Source organism: Tasmannia lanceolata, unplaced genomic scaffold (genome assembly GCF_043159265.1).
Source record: "Tasmannia lanceolata isolate RefF3 unplaced genomic scaffold, GAP_Taslan_0.1 ptg000037l, whole genome shotgun sequence".
NCBI classification, from domain to species: Eukaryota; Viridiplantae; Streptophyta; class Magnoliopsida; order Canellales; family Winteraceae; genus Tasmannia; species Tasmannia lanceolata.
In genome coordinates this window covers 60,215,018-60,237,636 of record NW_027518714.1, presented here as the reverse complement: position 1 = coordinate 60,237,636, position 22,619 = coordinate 60,215,018, and the positions used below count along the sequence as shown (strand labels likewise).

The 22,619-nt window shown below is 39.3% G+C and overlaps 2 protein-coding genes across 3 annotated transcripts; one reads left to right on the top strand and one right to left on the bottom strand.

Moving 5' to 3' along the window:
• Positions 1–1,392: 1,392 nt before the first annotated feature.
• Positions 1,393–4,128, top strand: LOC143862446 (uncharacterized). The gene is made up of 2 exons (XM_077373495.1): positions 1,393–2,475; positions 3,462–4,128. The coding sequence occupies exons 1-2, from the start codon at positions 1,536–1,538 to the stop codon at positions 3,944–3,946; spliced, it is 1,425 nt and encodes a 474-aa protein (XP_077229610.1). The 5' UTR covers positions 1,393–1,535; the 3' UTR covers positions 3,947–4,128.
• Positions 4,129–7,068: 2,940 nt separating this feature from the next.
• On the bottom strand, positions 7,069–19,118 carry LOC143860965 (nuclear transport factor 2-like). 2 transcript variants are annotated; one of them, XM_077371832.1, is made up of 10 exons: positions 18,827–19,118; positions 18,358–18,418; positions 18,112–18,249; positions 16,901–17,189; positions 16,562–16,815; positions 16,112–16,295; positions 15,885–16,006; positions 15,723–15,788; positions 8,517–8,586; positions 7,069–7,863 (listed from the first exon to the last, which is right to left on the bottom strand). In XM_077371832.1, the coding sequence occupies exons 2-10, from the start codon at positions 18,403–18,405 to the stop codon at positions 7,568–7,570; spliced, it is 1,467 nt and encodes a 488-aa protein (XP_077227947.1). In that variant the 5' UTR covers positions 18,406–18,418; positions 18,827–19,118; the 3' UTR covers positions 7,069–7,567. The 2 variants fall into 2 exon arrangements, with proteins under 2 accessions (XP_077227947.1, XP_077227948.1); XM_077371833.1 differs by having other exon boundaries at positions 18,358–18,407.
• Between the last annotated feature and the right edge of the window lie 3,501 nt (positions 19,119–22,619).

Here is a 22,619-nt window from a genome sequence, read left to right as displayed (position 1 = left end):
CAATATAAACCTCTACAGGTCGGATGGGGGCGCTATAAGAACCCTGCAATCTATAGGCATGCTACTATATATACCTTATAGGTCGGATGGTTAGGACCATCCTATCCTATGGAGATGATTTTCATAACCTATCTAAGCCAGGCCCAACAATTGACTGATTTGGATCATCGAAAAATGCAGACCCACTGTATTTTAAAAGAGACTTGGTAGAGTCGCACCCCTTGTAGGATAATTCACACCACTTATAATCTGAATTGTGGCAGACTTCAATGCTTTTTGACAGAACAAAAGCACTATACAAGGGGTGCGACTTATCCTTCAGCGGGTGTGAATTTGTCATTACCCTTTTTAAAAAAATGCTTGCACGTACATGCAGACACCATATAAAAACTCCTAATAGTGTAGCTGTACATGTATGGTGGCCCCACAGACCAAAACATCAATGGCTCGGATTACACGTGGCTGTACTGTTGAATGATCAGATGTGTGGTTAAGATGACCTAAATTCTGTGCCATCGTACACACCAATGGTTCAGATCATTCAACTTTAAGTCAAATAGATTCCCAGCTGCATAGTCGCCACTCAAAATTCGTGGCTGAAACAAAGTGGGTCCCACTATAGCCATCCAACGTGGACCGTTGCCTAAACTTTTCTTTTGACCGTCCATTTCCCATTTGAGATGGACGGCGGAAATAAAATATCATATATTTTTAGCTAAAAACAAAATAATTTTTCCACCTTCTCCTCAACTTCGCATCCTATCCGTCCATCCATATATACCAGATCACCTCCACGTGTCCTACATATGTAAAAGATAAAGAACTTATCCACAACGCAAGAGCCACGTGTCATCTTACATTAGTCTCCCCCACGTGGACACGTCACTCTCAATGCGTCAAAAGCGGTACGAAAAATCCTCCCCAACTTGATCGCTGAGCTGTCACACTCTTTATTGTCTCTCCACGTGTTGCAATCTAACAACATGTGTCAACTACTCGCCACGTGTCGACATTCAATAAAAACAGAAACTAAAAACGAAAAAGCAGGCCCAGTGCCAAATGACATGGCACGTGTCGAAATCCCAACCGTGGCACGCCAGAATAGCCAGCTAAGCCGGAGCAGCAAAGAGCTGACACGTGTTGATTTCGTGAAACAGTTCCTCTGTACTTTGCCCCTTCTCAACATACGGACAGCGCCACGTGTCGCTTAACGTGGTTAAAACGCATTTTCCCTATTTTTAGTAGAGACACCCCTTTTCTCTAAATGGCTAACCTTATTTACCGCCTCCTATAAACGTGGCAGGCCTTCTTACGTGTTAATGGGTTCGACCCTTCTGTCTCTCGCGTGTCGCCACGTGGCGATCTTCTCTACGTTGAGAGAAGAACTGTTATTATTTAAAAAGGAGATGAGTCTCTTTATTTTGTAGAGGAGAGATTTGTTGTGTGTTCTAGGTTAAGAAAAAAAAAACCCTAGAAATTTCTAATCTTTGCTTAGGTCATGAAGATTTAGGTTTTTGTAGATCTGTGTTCTTTTAATGGCGAGAGTTTCTTCAGATCTGGAGTTCGAAGAAGAAGAGGTGGAGCTGAGCTTAGGGTTATCGATAGGAGGAAATTTTAGGAAAACTGAGAAATCGAATCTGATTTCTCAAGAATCAATTACTTCACATCTTCATCATTCTGGTTCTTATTCTGATATGAGATGTTTGGATTTAGAAAGGAGAGATCTGAGTTTCAGTAGATCTGATGTTTGTTCTCCGCTTGATGGATCGAATGGATTGGGAAGTGATTTTCTGGATCAGGAGGGGAGGAGAGAGATGCAGGCGATTAGGAGGAGAGAAGCGAGGATGAAGAGAGAGGAGAAACAGCATAAGAAAGGGGGTTTTCGTGGTAGGAATGTAAATAATCATCTTCTTCCGGTAATGATGGATGATCGGACGGTGTTGGAAGCTGAGAGATTTCAGTCTAGGGTTAGGGATCGGGCGGTGAAGGAGGAAGAGGCTTGTTGGTTGGATCAGCGGAGGAGATTTCAGGGAATTGGTGGGAATGTAGATCAGAATGTTACCTTAAGTTTATCACCTAACCAGATTTTGAATCCAAATCCTAACCCTAACCCTGATGCTTCTTCTTCTGCTTGCCCTGCTTTTCCTGTTATGTCGATGCAGTATCCATATCATCCAATGCAATACATGCCATTCTCTAATGGTTTTACCTTCCCTTATATGATGCCGTGTTGGGCTCCTCCATCGGGTTCGAATGCTGATAAGAATGTCTTTGTTCCGGAAGCTTGTAGGAATTTCAGGCCATATCAGGCATCAATTCCTAATACCAATCAGCCGCCTCCGAGCTGTGATTCGGAGCAGAATGGTAACAATGTTGGTGGAATTAAGCAGAGGAAGTCATTATCCCTTGCATCTTCGGGATCGCTGGGTAGCAATTCCTCTGCGGTTTCTGATAATCAGAGTGCATCTTTGCAAGGTATTTTTTTTTTTTTTTTTGGGTATTTTTCTGTTCATGTTTGTAGGCAAGATTAAATGGGGTTTTATTATAATTTTTGGGATTAGGAAGGTTACATGTGTTGGGGTTCCACACAAAAGCAAATAGTCCGGTAAAAACATGTGGATGTGGATTTGTTATGAGGGAATGGGCACCCTCCGTCTAATGGCTAGCTTTTAGGGTTGAGTTCTACCCGGTTAAATTCCCTACAAATGGTATCAGAGCTCAGGGCATACCTACCAAAAAAAAAAAGAGCTCAGGGCATGGTAACCCCGGTTTGCCTCTGTGGATGTGGATGGGTTATAAGGGAATAGTGGGCACCCTCTCTTTTAGGGGGGGTGATTTCTACCCGGTTAAATTCCCTACAACATGAACATGAGTTTGATATTTGAATTTCATGGTGATGTTGATTAGAAACTAGAAGAGAGTGTCGTGTTAAATCACTGCACGAGCCGATTTTCGGACTGTTGAAGTTATTTTAATAAAATGGGTTCTTCAATAGCTGGAAATTAAAAGCAGTGTCGTGTAAAAGCTTGCATGATCTGGTTTTGGGGTCAGTGGAATTCTTTTAAGAAAACCCACATTCATTGGGTTTGTGGGTTTTCACATGGAGATGAGATTGGAGGGATATGAAGCAATGCTGGGGTAACTTAATAAAGCATTGCAGGGGAGAGACAGAGAGAGAATTTCCATGAAAAATTAAAACATACATTGTTAGAAGATGGATCTGATTAAAGACATGCACAAATCACAATGTTTGGTTTCTGGTTTTCCATAACAATTGGGCCATCATAAATCAACTTCAGGCTAAAAAAGCATCAATTGGGTTCATGAATCAACTTCAAGCTAAAAACATAAATTGGGTTCAATTATAAGCAGAAATACAAGATGTTTTTTTCCAAGTCTATTTTTGAAAGAAATCAATCTTCAATAATTTGGCTAAAATCAATCTTTGTTAATCATTTCAGGTGGGACCAGCAGCAGCAGTGACACTAGAAGCCATTCAAGTCATCCCCCATTAGAGCAACTTCAGCCACTGGTAGACAATGCAGGAGCCCAATTCAGGCACAGCCTATCAAATCACCACATAGAATCATGTACCCAAGTAGCTGAAGAAACAACCCATAAACATCAATCAAATACTGCTCCATCCAGCCCAAAAGAACCCCTAGAACCAGTCTCAACTACAAAAAATCCAGACAGTGAAGACAAGAAACCTCTGCCCTGCCCACCATCCCTAACCCAAATGCCCTGTGTGTCGACCACCGGGAACGGTCCCAACGGGAAAACCATAACTGGGTTCTTGTATAGGTACACCAAAACAGAGGTTAGCATAGTCTGTGTCTGCCATGGAAGATCCTTCTCGCCGGAGGAGTTTGTAAAGCATGCCGGGGGCACTGATATCTCTCACCCATTGAAGCATATACTTGTTGTTCCATCCACTTTTGGGTGAGCTAGCTTTGCTTATCTTTGTTTTTCTCTGGTTCGGATCCTTTTTTTTTGCCTTTTTTGCACAGAAGAGTTTGTGATGGTGTAGGAGAGATCTGAGAAAAATGTATACTCACAATGAAGGCCATTTTTTTGGGTTTTTAACCTTACACCTATCAATAGTAGATGAGATCAATCAATCTTAAATTTCTCGTCTTTGTTTTTCTGGTGTGGTGGTATGTGTCTTTTCTTGAAAACAACTTAATTTTCAAGAAACGGGGTGGAAATACCATTTTCCTTTTCGTTTTCATAACTAGGTACCGACAGATCTGGACCATCCATTTGATAGAGCTAACTTTGATTCTTCAATGGCCCAAAAATCCCCTCAGACGGATGGTTCAGATCATCCAATTGAACCATACTTTGTCTACTTGGTCATCTGATAGGCTTTATAGTTGACTCTAGTGGGCCATATGAGATGGATGGTTCAGATCATCAAAAAGACGATTAGCCATCATGTTCCTTAATCTTCCTTCTGGAAAATCCTGACTCATACAGCCATTGAAAAAAAAAAAAAAACCAGACCCATACTAAAAATTCTCTATAAACGTTGCGGGCCCAACAACTGCAGGGCATAGACCAGTCAATTCCACCTGTTCGGTTATCAAATCATTCATCTACGGGCCCCACAATGGACGAGTAAGATTCATCTAGGACAATCAACAATCGGCCCCACAAGGTGACGTGCCGAACAGATATCTCATCAGTTGTAAGATTATAAACTGCAATAAAATAAAAACAATTCACCTTAAAGGGGTGTGAATCATCCTACACAGGGTGCGAATTTATCATCACCCGAAAAAAAAAAGAGTCAAGACCCGCAAAGAAGTTCTACATCCACGTGGCATATGTGGGCCTAAAGAGTCATAAGGAACAAACCGGAGTTGTCTGACACGATATGGGCCCACATAGATCATTGTGTGAGGGGGCGTGGGGCCACTGCATGGTAAATGGTGATCTGATCGTAAGTGACGCAAACAAATTAACTCGTTTGATGATAAAAATAGGGCGCTGATATTTCCTCTGCCCCGCCCACCCCCCTTGACGGCTGGCTAACGTTTTCCCACCATTTGTCTCTCTCTCTCTCCACACACACAACAGGAACAGTTGGTGGGCCCAACAGAAACCGTTGGTGGAATGGTGGGCCCATCTTTGAACAACGTAGGCCCCACCCATACCACATCATAGGATAATCCAAACCGTCCATTTGATGGGCCATAAACGTAAATAGGTTGTGTCCCAAAATATTATTTCCATAGGTGATCCTAGCCCTCTGATCTAAATAGAAACTACATCTTATGCAACCTCTATAGATTGTAGGGTTGTGATCATCCTACGGAAATGATTTTTGGGGCACAACCTGTTTACATTGTGGCCCATCAAATGGACAGTTTGGATTATCCTATGGCGTGGTATGGGCGGGGCCTACGTTGTTCAATGATGGGCCCACCATTCCACCAATGGTTTCTGTTGGGCCCACCTACTATTCCTGTTGTGTGTAGGGGAGGCAAAATCGGCCGAACCGAACTGGAACCGAGCTGAAACCGAACCAAAATTCGGTTTCGGTTTGGTTAAACCAAACCGATTCAAATTTCAGTTTGGGGATCAAACCGAACCGAAACCGAATATTCCCAATGATTATCAGTAAGGGGTGGCAAAATTGGCTGAACCGAACCGAAAGCAAACCGAAAATTCGGTTTGGTAAAACCAAACCGATTCAAATTTCAGTTCGGTCAGTTTGGGGGTCGAACCAAATCGAAACCGAACCATTGCCACCCCTAGTTGTGTGCGTGGAGAGACAGAGAGAGAGCGGTCAAATGGTGGGAAATTGACATATACGCTAAATCCTAACGTTTAACGTTAGCCAGCCGTCAAAGGGGTGGGGGGTGGAATATCAGCGCCCTAAAAATAACCACCACAGATGCAATATCTCACTGGGTTTTCGGCTGCTACTTTTTTACTTTTGAATATGTTCGGAGCCTTGTTAAATAAATTCCCTTTTATGAAATAATAAATTTATTTTTGTGAATTTTAATTCCATTGGTAAATTTATTCCTAAGGTTTGATTGGATAGCAGGAAACAGTTTCCCTTTGAAAAAACTTCCCTAGAATAAAGGAAATGTAATAGTTATGACTTATTTAAAGCATAGAAAATTGATGGTCCCTCTGAATAAAATTTCAACTGCTATCGTTAAAGTTACTTTTAAATTTGTTATTAAACAATGGAAAAGTAAGAAATTTTACAAAAGTTGGGATTTGCTAGCCAATTTTGCAGCTGGCTTTCGCATGTGAGAACAGCCACACAGGTTGGCTTTTGGCAGGTTTTGTCTTATTCATTTAATTCATCTAAGGTAGCTGTTCTCACATGCAGAAGCCTAAATAGGATTTAGGATTCAACCCCTAAGAGGGTAAGACAAACATTCAGACTTGGTAGGGACCATAGCAGAAGGCATTTTGCGACTGGGCAGTTGCATGTGAGAGCAGCCACCTAAGGTGAGTTAAATGAATAAGACAAAATCTGAGCCAATGTGGCTCGTGCAACAGCCCAGCTGTGAAATGCCTTCTGCGATGGTCCCTAGCAAATCCCACAGGCATCATCTAATCAAATAAGAGTATAGTCATCTAATCAAGTCATCTTCAGTTTCTAATATGCAGAGAGAGTATCAGAATATCTTATATATAGGATTCAATAACTACAAAACAAACATGATATAATCAAATAAGATCATATTCATCAATCTATTCAAGTCATCTTCACCAATAATATACAATAAATTTAATTCTGGAATAAGAATTTGTTTAGGATTTTAGGTTTGGAAACAAAATCGGGTGGAGGGAGATAATAATGAGACCTTAGAAAGTCCGAGAAATGACAGAATTTGGGATAAATGACAAGAGAAGCACACACAAACAAGATTGCAAGAAAACACATACCATGCCCAATGGTCTCTTATCTTGAAATTTCAACCCATATAAGAAATTGGGATGTAATGACTACTGATCTTTTAACAACATTGTAGAGAATATGATCATAAGAAAATCCCCAATCGTTACAATCCATTCACAACTAGTAATGGGACAAGAGGATAAGGATTCAAAGGTAACATCATATAATCATCTTTCAACAGTTTTCCGTAGGGAGCACAAGGCAATGTGAATCCTAATAACCATATCCATACATTCAGCCAACAAATCGCCAAAAAAAGAAAGAAAATTCAGACCTAATTATCTTTCTTTTTCAATAACAGAAGAAAACAAACTAAAAATGAAAGAAATTGCCTACACTCAAAATATTTAAACAAAAACAAAAAGAAAGAAAAAATAAAACAGAAGTTCACAGGGAGTTCGACACTGATGTACTACACAACAAAACTATCAACTAATTATGTTATACGATCTCACCTGCTTCTGGGAAAAGGAAAAAAAATAATTGAAGAGTGAAAATCCTTACAGATCTTTAGTTAGCCTCTGAAAACCTCATCGCAGTAAGATAGGGGAGCAGCTACCCATCAACATGCTGTCCAATCATCCTGTTAAATCACAATCCTCAAAAAATGAAACCTTTTAACAAATCACCAAGCAGTCTTCAAGGAGGAGCAGAAGCCCTCGGTTCGACAGATTTTGGTGCCGAACTGACAGTCAACCCATTAGGGCGGTTCATTCGATCACTGCTATTTCCCATGTGATCAACTCTCTGATACCCTCCATCACCTCCACGGCTAGAAGATCCACCCCTAGCACCACCACGGTACACAAAGTCGGACCTGTTATTGAAATCACCTCTGCCATAATTCCGGGCACTTCCATAGTTCCCTCGTCCTCTCATTCCATCATTCCTGAACCCACCTCCCCTCCCAGATTGAAACCGGCCTCTGTTGTTAACTGCAGAAACAGAATAAGTAATTTCATTAAATCAAAGCTCAAAAAAAAAAAAAAAAATAGATGAACATATCCCAGTCTATCCACCGTGGCAAATAGATTTCCATTAAAATGACACGGTACTATATAATCTGCATGAACACATCCTGAAATACTAAAATGTCCAGCACAAATTTCTGAATACGTTAATAACCTTTATACTTCATCATCATTCTACTAAGAGGCCCACCATACATGCAGCACGTGTGGTGATCAGGGCAATTGATCTGAGGGCCACTACAAGATCATGTTTCTTGCAAGTCTCACTGGAAAAGGATATTTCGTTTCAGTTTTTCCATACTGAATATTGCTGTTGCATTTGCAGGAGAATATTGAGAGGATCAATATCAAGTGGTTAGGATTATCCCTTTTGCCCTGTAACCTGCCAACACCTTAATCTTGTGGACCCATCAGACCAACAGCAACAATTACCATGGACGTTCTACGCTGCGGCCCATGAGTAGCAATGTCATAAATTTGCATTGTGCATGCAAATGCATGTCATTTACAAAAGTACACAATGTTTTCATTCATCAGAAATATTGGTCTTTCGACTGTAAATATAACCTCAGATCATATTTTAGACAACAATGAACAAGGTTTCTTATACCACTTACCACGAGAACTTGAAGTCGTTCTCTTTTCCTCAACAATAGCTTGGCGACCACCAATTGTAATGGGTGAAGCCTAAACATAAAGAAACAAAGTTTGTCTATAAAACAACGAAATGTATCAAAAAGGAAGACAAATTTTGTAACGTGGAAAATTGATAAAAATCAAGGTCCAGCTAGCTTTTTAGTTGCCATTCTGAAGTTTAACCATATAAACGCCAATAGAAATGCCAGACTAGACACTCAGCAAACATTAGGGTTATTGAAACGTGTGTAGCAATCACTAAGCAGGAAAAAAACAACTCTAAAACTGCAGAAAGACCTTGACAAAGCATTCAAGGAGCCGAGATATTGTGCCAACTGATTATTCGATACTGAAGCTCACTCATAGTGCAATCAATTTATCATATCAAACTCCTTAGAATCTGAAAACACTCTACATGTGCTAATTATCAATTCCTAGTACATTCAAGAAATCCCACACCCTATGAACTTCAAATCCCTGATCATGACAAGTGAGGTGGGTATCACTTTCCCCTCTAACGCAGTCACTAGTGCAAGAACCACTGCTTGCACTAGTGATAATTTAGAGTTGTAAAGCAATGGAAGATAATGTATCGGAATGAGCACGATTTCTGCTGAATGAACCACTGCTTTCTTCCAAATCTATCCAGGAGAAATGCATGAATAAAGCATTTAGCAAAATATCATAAGGTCAGGATTCTATTAGAGAATTTTGGCAGAATATGCAAGTGGACACAAAAGTAGTTTGTTATAGGAGCCTTTCAAACAATTACACTGAGCAAAGGTGTGGGAAGGGCTCCACTTTAATGGCATCTCAAAGAGGGACCATTCACATCATACACGACGCATAGTGCCAATGTGGTTTTCTTCTTTTTTTTGGTTTGAGGTAAGAGTAGAAATTTATCAAAATAATAGAAGGAATATGCCTCCACTCAAGCATCGCCATTGTATTTTGAACTTGTTATCTCCGATGTAGTGAGCTACTCTTTCTCAAAGACTCCTCTTACAAAGATTATGTTTATAGGGTTGCTCTAGAACAAAGTGCGAACATGTTTGTTACGAGTTACAATATCCTTGTACTTCCAAGAACGAACACCATGAAAACAAATTGCAAGCGTACAAATCAATGCTGATGACATACATATGGCATGTTAGGACCATTGATTTAATGGTTACCACCAACCACATAATTGGTCAAGGGTGCCATGCCTAATAGAACCACCATCTGTAAAATCAAAAAGCTTGGAAACAATTAATAGTTAAGCTTTTCTTGTCAAGGATGAGGATGCCTTTTATTCACCATTTATCAAGGGGCCTAGATCATCCCATTACAGTTGGACCCTTGACAATGGCTCAAAATCTCTCTAATATGGAAGTTTCTCATCCTTTTAGATCTCCTTTTACACGTAGAGTTCTACCCATCCATCTATATATTTGTATCGCTATATATAGGTAATTGGTATTTGAAGCGACGACGTCCATAAAATTTAGGCATTTCCCAACATGTCAGTATATCATTTGATTTTCCTTAAAATCTTTACATATAGGATAATTTGGTGTGGGGGACCTGCCTGATATTTAAGGATGAGGACCCCTTTTGGTGACAATAGGTATGCCTTGCCCTCTCCTTTTTATTTAAAAATAAGGCAAATTGTATTATAAGGAAACAGAGGGACGAGCAGTACCAAAACAAAACAGAGAAGAGGTGCAATGTGCATACTAGGCCAACTTAGGGGATCAGATAAGAAATAGAGATGATAAGATCTTCCCTATATGCTCAACTTTTAGCGAGGCCAACAGCAATGCTATTGGATGACCTAGCAAATCCAACCTAGATAGAATACCTCTGATTTGCAAATCTCTAGGGACCATTGCTTTTTCAAATCGCCCAGGAGATAATATTAGCAAAATCCCCTTCTATCCAAAGAAGCCCTCTAGTACTATTCAAAATAATCTTATGACCTCCAGTACAGCCCTTAATTCCACTTCATTGGAATAAAAAATGCTGATAGGGTTTCGACTAGGATATAAGAATATCTCCAATTTCATATCCTAGCACATCACCGATGCCGGCCATATCTGGGTCATCTCTAAAGCTTCCATCAAAATTAAGCTTCATTGAATTGGGGGCAGAGGGATCCATCTCACCAACTTTTTTGATTGCCCAGATCTGTTCCAAACCACATTGTACCATTTTCATAAAGTTTCTGAAACAGTAAAAGACCAACTTGTATCAGCAACCTTACCCCAACGAATGATATCAATCTTGAACTTGGTAATTAGAAGTCACGGAATTAATCTCTCCATCAAATATCCTTGTAATGTGTTCCTTTCACATGACAGCATGAGGAACCAAACGCTTTCTAATTTAAACATGTCTGTCGAGTTTCAGCAGTTTCAAATTGATTAGCAGGTCTCCCAAATTCTCCGAGAAGATCCATTTGACATCAAAAGATTTGAGAATTACCGATCAAATAGCATGAGGACAGCAACAATGGAAATTAAAAAAAAAAAAAATTTTGCTAGCGACGGATTAAAAATCAAGTATCATTGTCCTGATAAGAGTGCGAAATAAACATTTGGCTCACTTTATCAGCAGGAGTGAAGAACGAAGCTTCTCCCTCCTTGAAATACCTTCAGAATCCATTGAATTTATTAAATTTTTCAGTTTTTTTATCTACCATATCGCTAATCATAGCTTCATTATTAGAGGCCACAGCATAGAGAGAACAGCAGAAATCTGTAAGTGTATCATTCCCTAACTTCGACATTGATGGTTTTTACATCAAGTCAGTCCACAAGAATGGGTTGATGGACAGCCAAAGGGTGAGGAGAAAGGTGGTCAACAACTATCTACCCCCCTTAGATATGTGATTTCAAATTCGGATAAGATCATTTGCCAATGAGCAAGCTTTCCTAATGTAGTAGGCTTTCAGACATGTGCTTGAAAGGGTCCACACAAGCAAGGAGCTTGATAGGGTGCGGATTAGAAATATGAATTTTCACGAGGATCATCATTAAAAGAAAGATACTTCTTTTTAAATTTGTCAGCCATAGCTATAAGAATTCTACACAAGTAAGACATGGGAACTGCTTCTACCACTGCCGTTGGCCATTTTTTTAAAAAATGGTGGGGCTTTATTAAAAAGGATCAGCCATGACCAAAACAATCATGGGAAATATGAGCACAAAACAAAAAAGGAAAAGGAACATATAGAGAAACTACTAAAGGTTGAAGATAATAAAAAAAACTCTAAAGCCGCTTGATCCACTCCTGCTTGAGCAAGGCGATCTGCCTCTCCGTTTTCCGAACTCCTAATGTGTTTTGAAAACAAACCAAATGACCCTCTACCATGTCCAAGATCTCATCTAGGAGCTCTAAAAACCTCCAAGGATGTGGAGATCGGCCTTCCAACCATCTAATGATGTTTAGTAAACCACCCTCCACTATGATATTGTCCTTTTCTCTATCCAACATCAATCTTATCTCCTGGAGGATAGCCCTCACTGCCGCTTCATTCGAGTCTGCAGTTCCTATTGAGCCTGAAAAGGCCCACTTTCTGGTGCTTTTCTCATCTCACACCTATATACCCAAGGGCCCTGGGTTTCCCAAACTAGAGCCATCAAAATTTAACTTCAACCACCTAGAGTCCGGTGGTGACCATCTAGGAGCAACTATATCTTCAGCTTCCCTACTACTGCAGAACTCATTCCAGCACCTTTTAATATCTGAGGCTGACTACAATGAGAATTTAAGGAGACCTTTTACACAAGAGACGACTGAGGAGATGATCCTCGAGAAAGATACAGAGGCACTATTAACCACACTCTTAAATGTGCGCGGATTCTTTTCTTTCCATAAAACCCAGATAGAAGCCATCAGGGCCAGGTTCCATAAGGTCTTGCCCTTGTTTGGCCAGGAAGCAAAATTCAAGGGTAGGACCCATACTTTGATTCAATTAGCTTCGTCCAAAGACTAGACTGTTCTTCTCCATACCTCCAAAGCCACTTACCAAGCAAAGCTTTATTAACTTCTCTTAGTCTTCAGATCCCAATCCCACCTTTGCATGACTTGCAAACTTCCACCCACCTGATCAAGTGCATCATTTTCCTATCGTCAGCTCCTTCCCATAAGAAATTTCTTTGTATCTGCTCTATTCTTTTTATTATGCTTACCGGGCATCTGAATAGGGATAAATGGTAGCTATGAACATTGGCAAGTATTGCTTTTATGAGGTAATCCTCTCTCTCCAAGAGATACTTCTTCTTCTTTTTTGAACAGGTAACAAATTTTATTCCACACCAAAGGATTACATCAGGGGGGCAAGATGTTCCAAATAGGGAGAACCCAACAAATCATTTCCATAGGATGATCCTAGCCCTCCAATCTAGAGGAACTGTATATTATCAAAGCCTCCATAGATTGGAGGGTTGGGATCATCCTATGGAAATGATTTTTGAGGCGTTACTTATTTAGATTGTGGCACATCAAATGGCTGGTTTGGATCATCATATGGCATGACCCATACAATACTTTTTGAAAAAATACTGAACTATATGGGCTTACATGGTTACACCATACAAAATTTCCATATTTTGATCAGCACAACCACGTTTTAATAATTGCACGAACCACCTTGTATTTTGTTTTTTTAATGGCTTGTAAGAGCTTTTTAAACACTAAAAGACAAAATGAGTTAGTGAATATCAAACCATGGTTGTGCTGATATCATTTGCCTGTTGTCCTTTTTCCCTCCCAAAAAGACTTTAGCTAGAGAGAGAGAGCATTAAATTCTGTAGGTTAAATAGCAAATAAGGGGGGACAATTGCCCCCCTCTAGCTCCGCCACTGAATCTGGTACCTACTATCTAGACTACTAGTACCTTGCTTTGTGCCATTTGTGTAGTTTTCATAATGTTTAAACTATTTTTATTGTTCATTTTTTATTTTAAAAAACATTCTCTCTATGATTTGTGGACACGGACACGAGTGTCGCATGTCGACACGGACACGGAATGTCGGACACGGCAAATCCACAAAATTTAGAAACGGGGACACAGCTAAAATACAAAGTATATGTAATCATGATTTGTAGATACGGATTCGTGTGTTGAGTTTCGACACACATACGAGTTGTCTGACATGGCAACATCTAAAAATTTAGAAATGGTGACACGTACATACATATAACATTACTGATTACTATCATAATTTGTAACAATATAAATATTATATCCATTTAACGAACTAATAAATCGTAGAATTAGAACTATAATCTAAAACAAATACAAGGCAATCAAATAATAACGCATTCATCAATTTAAAATAGTTCTATTCTCTCCCCAATATACAACGAGAAAGGGGGACCGATATGATACAATGAATATAGTATTGGTATAAGAGTTTGTTTAGGGTTTTAGGTTTGTGGGAGGGGATATAGCCCCAAACATTAGTTAAAGAAGAGCTAAAATAAGAGTTTATTATAAAAGAAAGCTTAATAATAAAAGAGGTAAACACAATGTTCAATAATAAAACTGAATGTGACACTTGACACGGTACAAAAACGTGTTCACACGCCCTCATTAAGTCTCATCACCTATAGAAATACCTTTAGAAGTGTCCAAAAGACTGTCGACACGCGTGTCCAAGTGTCACGTGTCGGACACGGCAGGACACGCGTGTCAGCAATAAATTTAAAGTGTCGGTTAAATCAACACTTTAAGGTCAAGTACTAGCAAAGAAAAACGACAAAGAAGCAAACATATTGATTCTGACAAGCTCGTGACACATTAGAAACCTAATAAATTTGAATAAGATACACCAAAAGACAGTAGAAGTAAAATAAACACAAAAAGTGTATTGGAAACACATTGTATCCTTCAATTTCTAGAAGCTTGAGGAAATTTGTTATCAGAATCCCAGGAGTATGTACTGATCATTACGTATTGATTTGGCTCCACGCTGATATGCCTACACTGTTATGGTTATTTTGAACATTGCCATTAGTGAAATCTATAGGCAAAAAAATCCAAACCTTTGATTTAAAAAATCCAAACCTTAATTGAACATAGTACTTCTGATTTCAACAAATTGGACTCCATTACCGAATTCTATACAGATTTTTGACGAACCATTGGTTACTTCAAGAAACTTCTTCCTATTGTGTTTATGCTTCACTTTTAGCATACACTGAGCTTAATAAAGTGCATGGGTGTCATTTGTTTCATAATCGTTTTTTATTTTGCCTATTTCTTCAACTTAGTCTTTTTTAGTTGCACAGAGACCACGTTTTATAATCATTTTTGTTATTTTATCTATTTCTTCACTTTTGCCTTTTTTAATGGCACTAAGACCGCGTTCGAAAGAACATGGTCAAAATAGCGAAATAAATCAGCAACATTATCAAAATATGATATTTGATTAACAACACTGCATAGAGCATAACATAGTGAACACTTACAAAATGCATGTATAAGTATAAGAATAATCAACTCTAAATGATACTACACCCTACTTTCATCGGAAAGCATACATGAATAGGTGAATAGGGGAAGTTAGGAACTGATAAATGCAATTAATCATCCAACAACAAACTTTGACAGGAAAGATTTTGCTTACTATGGACGCATAACAAAGAACATATTATTTGGATGAAAGGAATACCGCCAATGGTCCTATCCACCAAAAAGACAAGTCATAGTTCATTGGAAGAAAGAACACACACATATATGGCAAGCATACAACTGTCGACTAGAGAAATGGTTTCAACATCTCAACAGTAACCCCCACCCCGCCACCCCACACTACCTGGTTTCAACATCTCAACAGTAACCCCCACCCCACCCAAAAAAAAAAACACTCTTTTGGCAAGGTACTATTGTACTATTGTTTGCTACAGATCAGCTGGAAGAATAATTGAAATCAACCATGATCCCACGAATTGCAACATTACTAAATAACTGGTATTTAAGTGAGCAAATAATGAAAAAGGGATTGGGAGAAATGAGACAACAAGAATGAATATTGGCTCAACCTTGGCAAAATTTTACTTTGAAACTAGAGAAATAAATCAAGATAAGTAAAAGCTAATAATTGAATGACAAGAAATCCATCATATCAGTCAACTGAAATATGAACCAGGACACCATGTAAATGGTCTCTGGGTACAGAATGTATATGCAGGGATACCTCTATTGCACTTTGAACAGCACTTGCTGCTTCGAATTCCACAAAACCGAAACAAAATCCTTGCATCTGCACCATCAAAGACAAAAAGGATCCATAATTGATGGCAGTTGAACGATGAAGGGATCAAAAGAAAACCAGGTACACGATTGAATTGAAAGGAACCTTGTTGCTTCTAACTTGAACACCACCACTCTTAATGGGTCCAAACCTCTGGAACTCCTCCTCTAGTTGCGCAGGTGTGGCATTCAATGGCAGACTCTTAATGTAAATCGAGTATCCATCGGCTGCAAGAAGCAGATAAATGACCACCATAGAGAGGATAGGGAAGAAAACTTCTCATATATAAATTCATAGAACTAAGATTAGTTCATGATAAGGGAAAGCGAAACCTTCGGCCTCTTGCACACTTCCACTTTCAATAGCGCTCGAACCAGAACTGGGAGCGGGTACCTCAGGTGCCGGAGCTGGTGTTGGAGTGGGAACCACTTGCCGTTCAGGGTTTGGAGGTGCTGGTCTCACAGGTGCTGCTGCAGGAACTGATAGAGGTGGTGCACTCTCTTTCATATCCTTCAACTATACCCAGCAAAAATGTTAAAACGACTAGAAATACCAGATTAATAACCATCAAGAACTTCAATAGTTTGACACCGCAATGAAGACGTGCAATTCTAAGCCTAAGGCAGATAACCAATCAATACCTAACCACGGAGAAACTAGCACATGCAAAAGACGTTGCCATGTAACAGCTCATCGTAGTATCAAATTATATGTTGTTTAAAACAAGTAAAAAATAACATGGAAGAAAAGAAAGTCATTTTACCATCAGATAGACCACTTACAATTGAAGCATATGACTTTTTAGGCACTTCTTCTTGGATGCTAGAACCAGAATCGGTCACCATCTGCGAGTCATTCTGAATCATCTGAAAATCATTCTGAATTTCATCAACCACCTCATCTACAGGTTCTTCCTCTTCCATGACCGAACCATCATCATTGTCGGAAGGGTTATAGACCTCTTCAGCAGTAACTTCTTCCTCTGAAAAAGAAGCTGTTTGTTCCGCAACCTGATGATCCTCAACTGGGACCGGATCTGCAGATAAAACAACACTCCTCAACATCAAACTAACAAAAAAGGAGCAGCGATTTATAAACATGTAAACCCATTTTGTTAGCACCTTGGTCAGGTGAAATAGGCGTGCTCACACCATTAACCAATCCAAGGTTCCCCTCCTGATGTTCAACTTCTTCCGTATATCTAAATATGTCATTTAAAACAAAGTAACCTTTGTCTTGAGGGGCAAGGAAGAAAGACTGCGTAAAATTCCTCTTTATGTTGTCTTTTCCAGTCAGATATCCAGTCACGAGGACAATCACTCCATCATCAAGTGATTCCTGGGCATCCACTGTCTTAATCTCGGCTCTAAATTCTTTATAGTCGAGAGATAGTATCTTCTCATTGATAGCCTGTAGAGACAAAATATAAGACTACATAAAAGAAATACCAATTTCAAGATAACAAGGAAAGTCTCAAATCCAGAGCCCAACATGCTTCTGCTTCCACAGCCTATACTACGATGTTACGTGCCTAATTAGTCGTAATACAAATAAACAAAGAAAGATTTAGAAGAAGAGGGGAGGAGAGGTTGATTCAAGGCAACCGGGCCTCCTAACGGTTCAATTCGAGAGGAACCATAACTCTCCTGAAACATAATTTTCTGTTTTGGATACAAATTCTCTTCTTGCTATTGATATACAAGTACTAAAATAGAAGTACATAGTGCCACATCACAAACCCATCTACCCACTTACAAGACACATAATCAGTAACTAATACCCATTTACCCACATCACAAGCCTAAAATTCATTAAAAAAAAAGGAAAAAAATTACACAGCAGCTATGTTCATACGACTCAAGATTTGTGGACAAATAGTCATTAAACTATCTATCCACACCTCTTGAACTCGAGCCAGATAGTCCTTAAACTAAAATGAGGTAAAATCTATGATTTGTGGACACGGACACAAGTGTCGCGTGTCGACACGGACACAGAGTGTCGGGCACGGCAAACTCCAAAAATTTAGAAACGGGGACACGGCTAAAATAGAAAGTATATATAATCAAGATTTGAGAACACGGATTTGTGTGCCGAGTTTCAACACAGATGCGAGGTATTTGACATGTCAAACCCTAAAAATCTAGAAATAGTGGCACGCTCATACATGTACATACATATAAAGTTAGCATTGTTACTAACACTTCTAGACTTCTAGTAGTATATTTAAAAGTGTGTAAAGGAGTGTGGACACGACACGACACGGGTGTCCACAATAAATTCAAAGTGTCAGCTGAATCATAGGGTAAAATACACGATAAATCCAACTTACTTGCATAGTCGTGATTGAACTCATCAATCCCTGAGCCTCAGGACGGCCAAGCTTGCTACTTTCTTGGTAAAACCGGAAAACAAGCTCGGGCGATTGATGAAGGATATGGTAATATTGATGAACAAACGCATTCCCAACCTGCCACCAATTCGTAACACACTTTTTTCAAAAAGCAAAGAAAAAAATCACAAAACCTAAAAAAATAATGGACAACTCTAAAGGCGATGATCAAATCATGATACATACCACATGAGCAGGCGGACAAGATCCAGCTGTCGCTTGCTGAGATGCCATTCCTAAAAAAATCCTGAAAATTAAAAAAAAAACAAACAACTGATCTACTGAGAGTGATAAAAAAAAAAAACGCGAAACAAAACCCTAAACCCTAGAAAGCAATGGATCGGGAGTTCTACAGTGACAAAACAAAGCCAAATTCCCCACAGGAAACAAAGATCTAACACGTCATTCAGCAAAAACAAAACAAAAAACAAAGACAACTAATTTACAGAGAGTGATGAATAAGCGCAAACCAAAACCCTAAACCCTAGAAAACAATTGATCGGGAGTTGCAAAGTGACAGAACAAAGCCAAATTACCCACACGGCCACACGCAACAAAGATCTAAAAAAACAAAGATCTAACGATCGATCGATGAGCAGGAATAACAAAAACAGAGATCGATCATTGAGAGAGAGAGAGAGAGAGAGATCCGTACCTGTTTTGATCGGAGAGATGTGTCGGCGGTGGAGAAAAAAAAAAGAGGCTCGCTTTCTTTCTCCCTTCGCTTTTCCTAGGGTTTTGATTTCCGATCTCAAATAAAAAAGCAAGCGAGAGAGGGAGTGAGAGAGGGAATACCAAACAGAGCCTTACTTTTTGTTTCCTCTCTCACTGTTTATATATATAGAAGGGAGGTGAAGGGGCGAGAGGCAAGTGAGAGAGAGCTTGATTTCGCCGCAAAAACTCCACGACGTTAAATGATTTTTTTCGCCCCCTCGGTAGGATAATAAATAATTCACCCCCCCTGTTAATGTGAATCGTGTGCAGACTTTAAAGCTTTTTGACGTCAAATCATGTTAACAGTGGGGCGCATCATCCTACAGGGGGTGAAAAAATAATTGCTCCCTTTTTGTGAGTCGGAGGAAAGGAACTAACCTTCTTTGCAGTTATTTTTATGCTTATGTTATGACAACGTCTCCATCGTACTTGTTTTAAATGTTTTATGTTCCGGTGGGATAATGAGGAGCTAGGGTTAGGGTGGAAAAATAATTCCATGGTTTGGCGGGGGTGTGTGCTTATGCTAAAAAATTAGGAAAAATCTCGATTTAGGTAAAAAAAATTGAGTTAGCTAATGCCCTGTTCGTATTGCATGAATTTTCTGGAAACGTTTGGAAAGGAAAAAAATTTCTAAGAGTTTCAACTTTTTTTAGCCTCAAAAATAAGATCACTTGAGTCAGTCCTAATAAATTTTTACTTTGGGACCTTGAAATTATGATAATATATCCCTCTAAATTAACCATAGACATATTATTTCCCTCTTAGTTATGAAAAGGGAAAAAATTCCTAATAAGAAAAATATTCCGTAAAAAATGCTTGCAATCCAAACAGGGCCATGGCGTGTTTGGCAAGGTTTCTCATTCGAGAATAATCAGATTATGCTATGAATGCTTCCTTGTTTTTTTTCTCCTCTTCATGGTCTTTCTTTTTTGTGGATGTTTCATTAATATTTATTCAATTGGGAAAGAGATAAATACACGCCTATCAAAACTTCAACAATCATACATTATGTGATTTTTCCAAACATTTTTTCATAAATGAGCCTCTTATTATGACTCCTAGAATTCAATAGATTGTAACTAACTTGGAATTAGTCAATACAAAATGGGTCCCACAGAACCACCATTTCAGTTGCCCTGAACATTGATAGTGGGGTCCACCTAACAACGTCCCCATGCCAACTCACTAGACTGTTGACACCAAATCCACCTAACTATGTCACCATACTAAGTACCTTGGAACTAGTCAACACAAAAAATGGGTCTCATAGAGTGTTGGAACTTCATCTTGCGACAGAAGGTTGGATGCTCATATGCACTTATATATCATGCTCAGAAGAATCTAGTATCTCTTGGCGGGCTAGACTACATTTGACTTGTTCCTTTTTTATTTATGTCAGCATTTCTTATAGAAGTTATTATATCGGCAGTAGTGACGAAATATAATTATTAGGGCTTCCCCATCTTGATATAATCAACATGACAAATTATAATTATTGTTGAGGTGTTTTTGTAATTCAAACTTACAATGGGGTGTTTTTAGTCTTTATATGTATGCTTTTGGGCTTCCTTCAAAAAGACTAAAGTCATGAGAAAACTTTAGTCCTAGATGGGAAGTGTGAGAGGATGAGAGTGGCCATATATATACTTTCACTCTCTTAACCTTGTGAATAAGCAAGAGGTCATGGGGATCCTATGCGCACGGAGCGCCCACTTGGGTCCGGTGGGCTTTTGATCTTACCACACACGCGCGACGTCCGGCTCGGCCGGCCGCGCGCGTGGACCTAAGGCTTTTCTTTTTATTTATTTAATTTTTCCTTTTAACGGTCAAGAATTTATTTATTTTTGTTTTAACTCTTTTTTTACCGTTTGAGATTCTTTAATCGTGGTTTAGTGACCGTTTGGAAAACGTCTCTCACGCACTAAAAGAGTGCGACGTTTCACCCTAACGTGTCGATTACCTTTCTATATAAATCGGTTTTAGAGAAAACAGAAGGATATCCTTGACGGATTCTTCTTCTGCTCTTTCTCTTCTCTGGTTTTCTGCTCAAGGCTTTTGGCAAATATAAGCGAGTTCTTAGGCATCCGGGCTGCGTGAGTGCACACCCCTGGAGCGAGAGTTGTTGTATCCTGGAGGCATACGCCGAGACGCCCATCTGCACCGTTGATTCGTCATAGTGTGGGCGAGATTTGCCTTAAGGACAGCGAAGATTCTTCGTGCCTCAACTCGATAAGTGATCTAACGATTTCTTTTTCCTTTACATATTATTATTGCAGAAAATAGTATTATTGATCTCTGTCTTCAAGTTGTGGGGTTAATTTGTTATAAGGTATTCTCGAATCCTAAATTACATATTTGCACATCAATTTTCTAACAATTATTAGGGCTTCCCCATCTTGATTGAGTTATGTAGAGTTAGAACGTAGTCGATTCAATGATATGTGCAGATGATGGTTGCATAAAGGTAATGTTTATTTGCAATGACAACAAACAGGTGGCGATGCCTACTGAAATTCTTCAAGGTGGCTGGAATACAAGCCAAGGCAGGGATTGTCGGGATCGGTGAGTTGTTTTCATGAAAAATATGATTTTTTCGTAGCTTTTTAAGGAGATAAGGGTAGATAAAGTGTATTTTTCTAGTTAGACCATGCGTGAGAGAGAGGCTTAGCTCTTTTACCTAAGTTATATTATTAGGTAATGTTATACATTATGCAGCTAGGAGGAAGAGAAGAGATTGAACATGAGAAGTAAAAGTGGTTTCGCTTGGATGTGGAGTGCTCTTGGAAGAAGAGAAGAGATTGAACATGAGAAGTAAAAGTGGTTTCGCTTGGATGTGGAGTGCTCTTGGATTTGATCTTCCAGGATGTGATCATCTCGAGTGTGAATATATGCGGATTTGGCTAAGGGAATGGTGATTATATCTTTGCAATCTCGTATGCTCTGTTGACCATAGGGAAAAGGGATTTGCCCGCGCCATCGCAAAAGGCATGTCGCAACTGGGGCAACCACCTAAGTTGAATTAAATGAATAAGACAAAATCTGAGCATGTGTGGCTGCTATTACCTGCAGCAGCCAAACCGCGAGATGCCTTGTGGGATCGGCGCTAACAAATCTCTAGTGCAAAATAACCACTATTACATGGATATTGGCAATTTTCACAAACTACTTAAACCCTCCTAGATATCTTTGCGGTTGTGGTTTGTTTACTATTTTTATAGTGTACGCCCCATGTGGATCACGGTAAGCTTGTCAAATTACTGGATAATATGTTCTAAATGAGTGATGATTGTGGAAGCAACTCCGTTTTCTGGCTCCAAAAATGAAATGCACTCTAGAACCTATAAATCAGCCCCTATCTTTCTAGTTAAACATCATTTTCAAGGGAAGCGATATATTCGTACCCTTCTTTATGTGGGCCTGCCTGCTCTATTGTATTTATGATTTATGACCAAGGTTTTAATTTTCGACCGAAATCGAAATTGGGGAAACTTGAAACATTAGTTTATCTCAACAGAAATTTCGTTTTCCGAAATTTCCATCCGAAATTTTAGGAAAATACGTTAAAATATGGGAGATGTTATTTTCACTCCCCCTAAATTACTCATGAGCCCCCTTATAACCTGATTTGACGTGAACAATGGGCAACTTTAACGCTTTTTGACGTCAAATCACATAATAGGCGCCGCGGGGGGGGGGGGAGTGAAAATATCATTGCCTTAAAATATTCATTATTT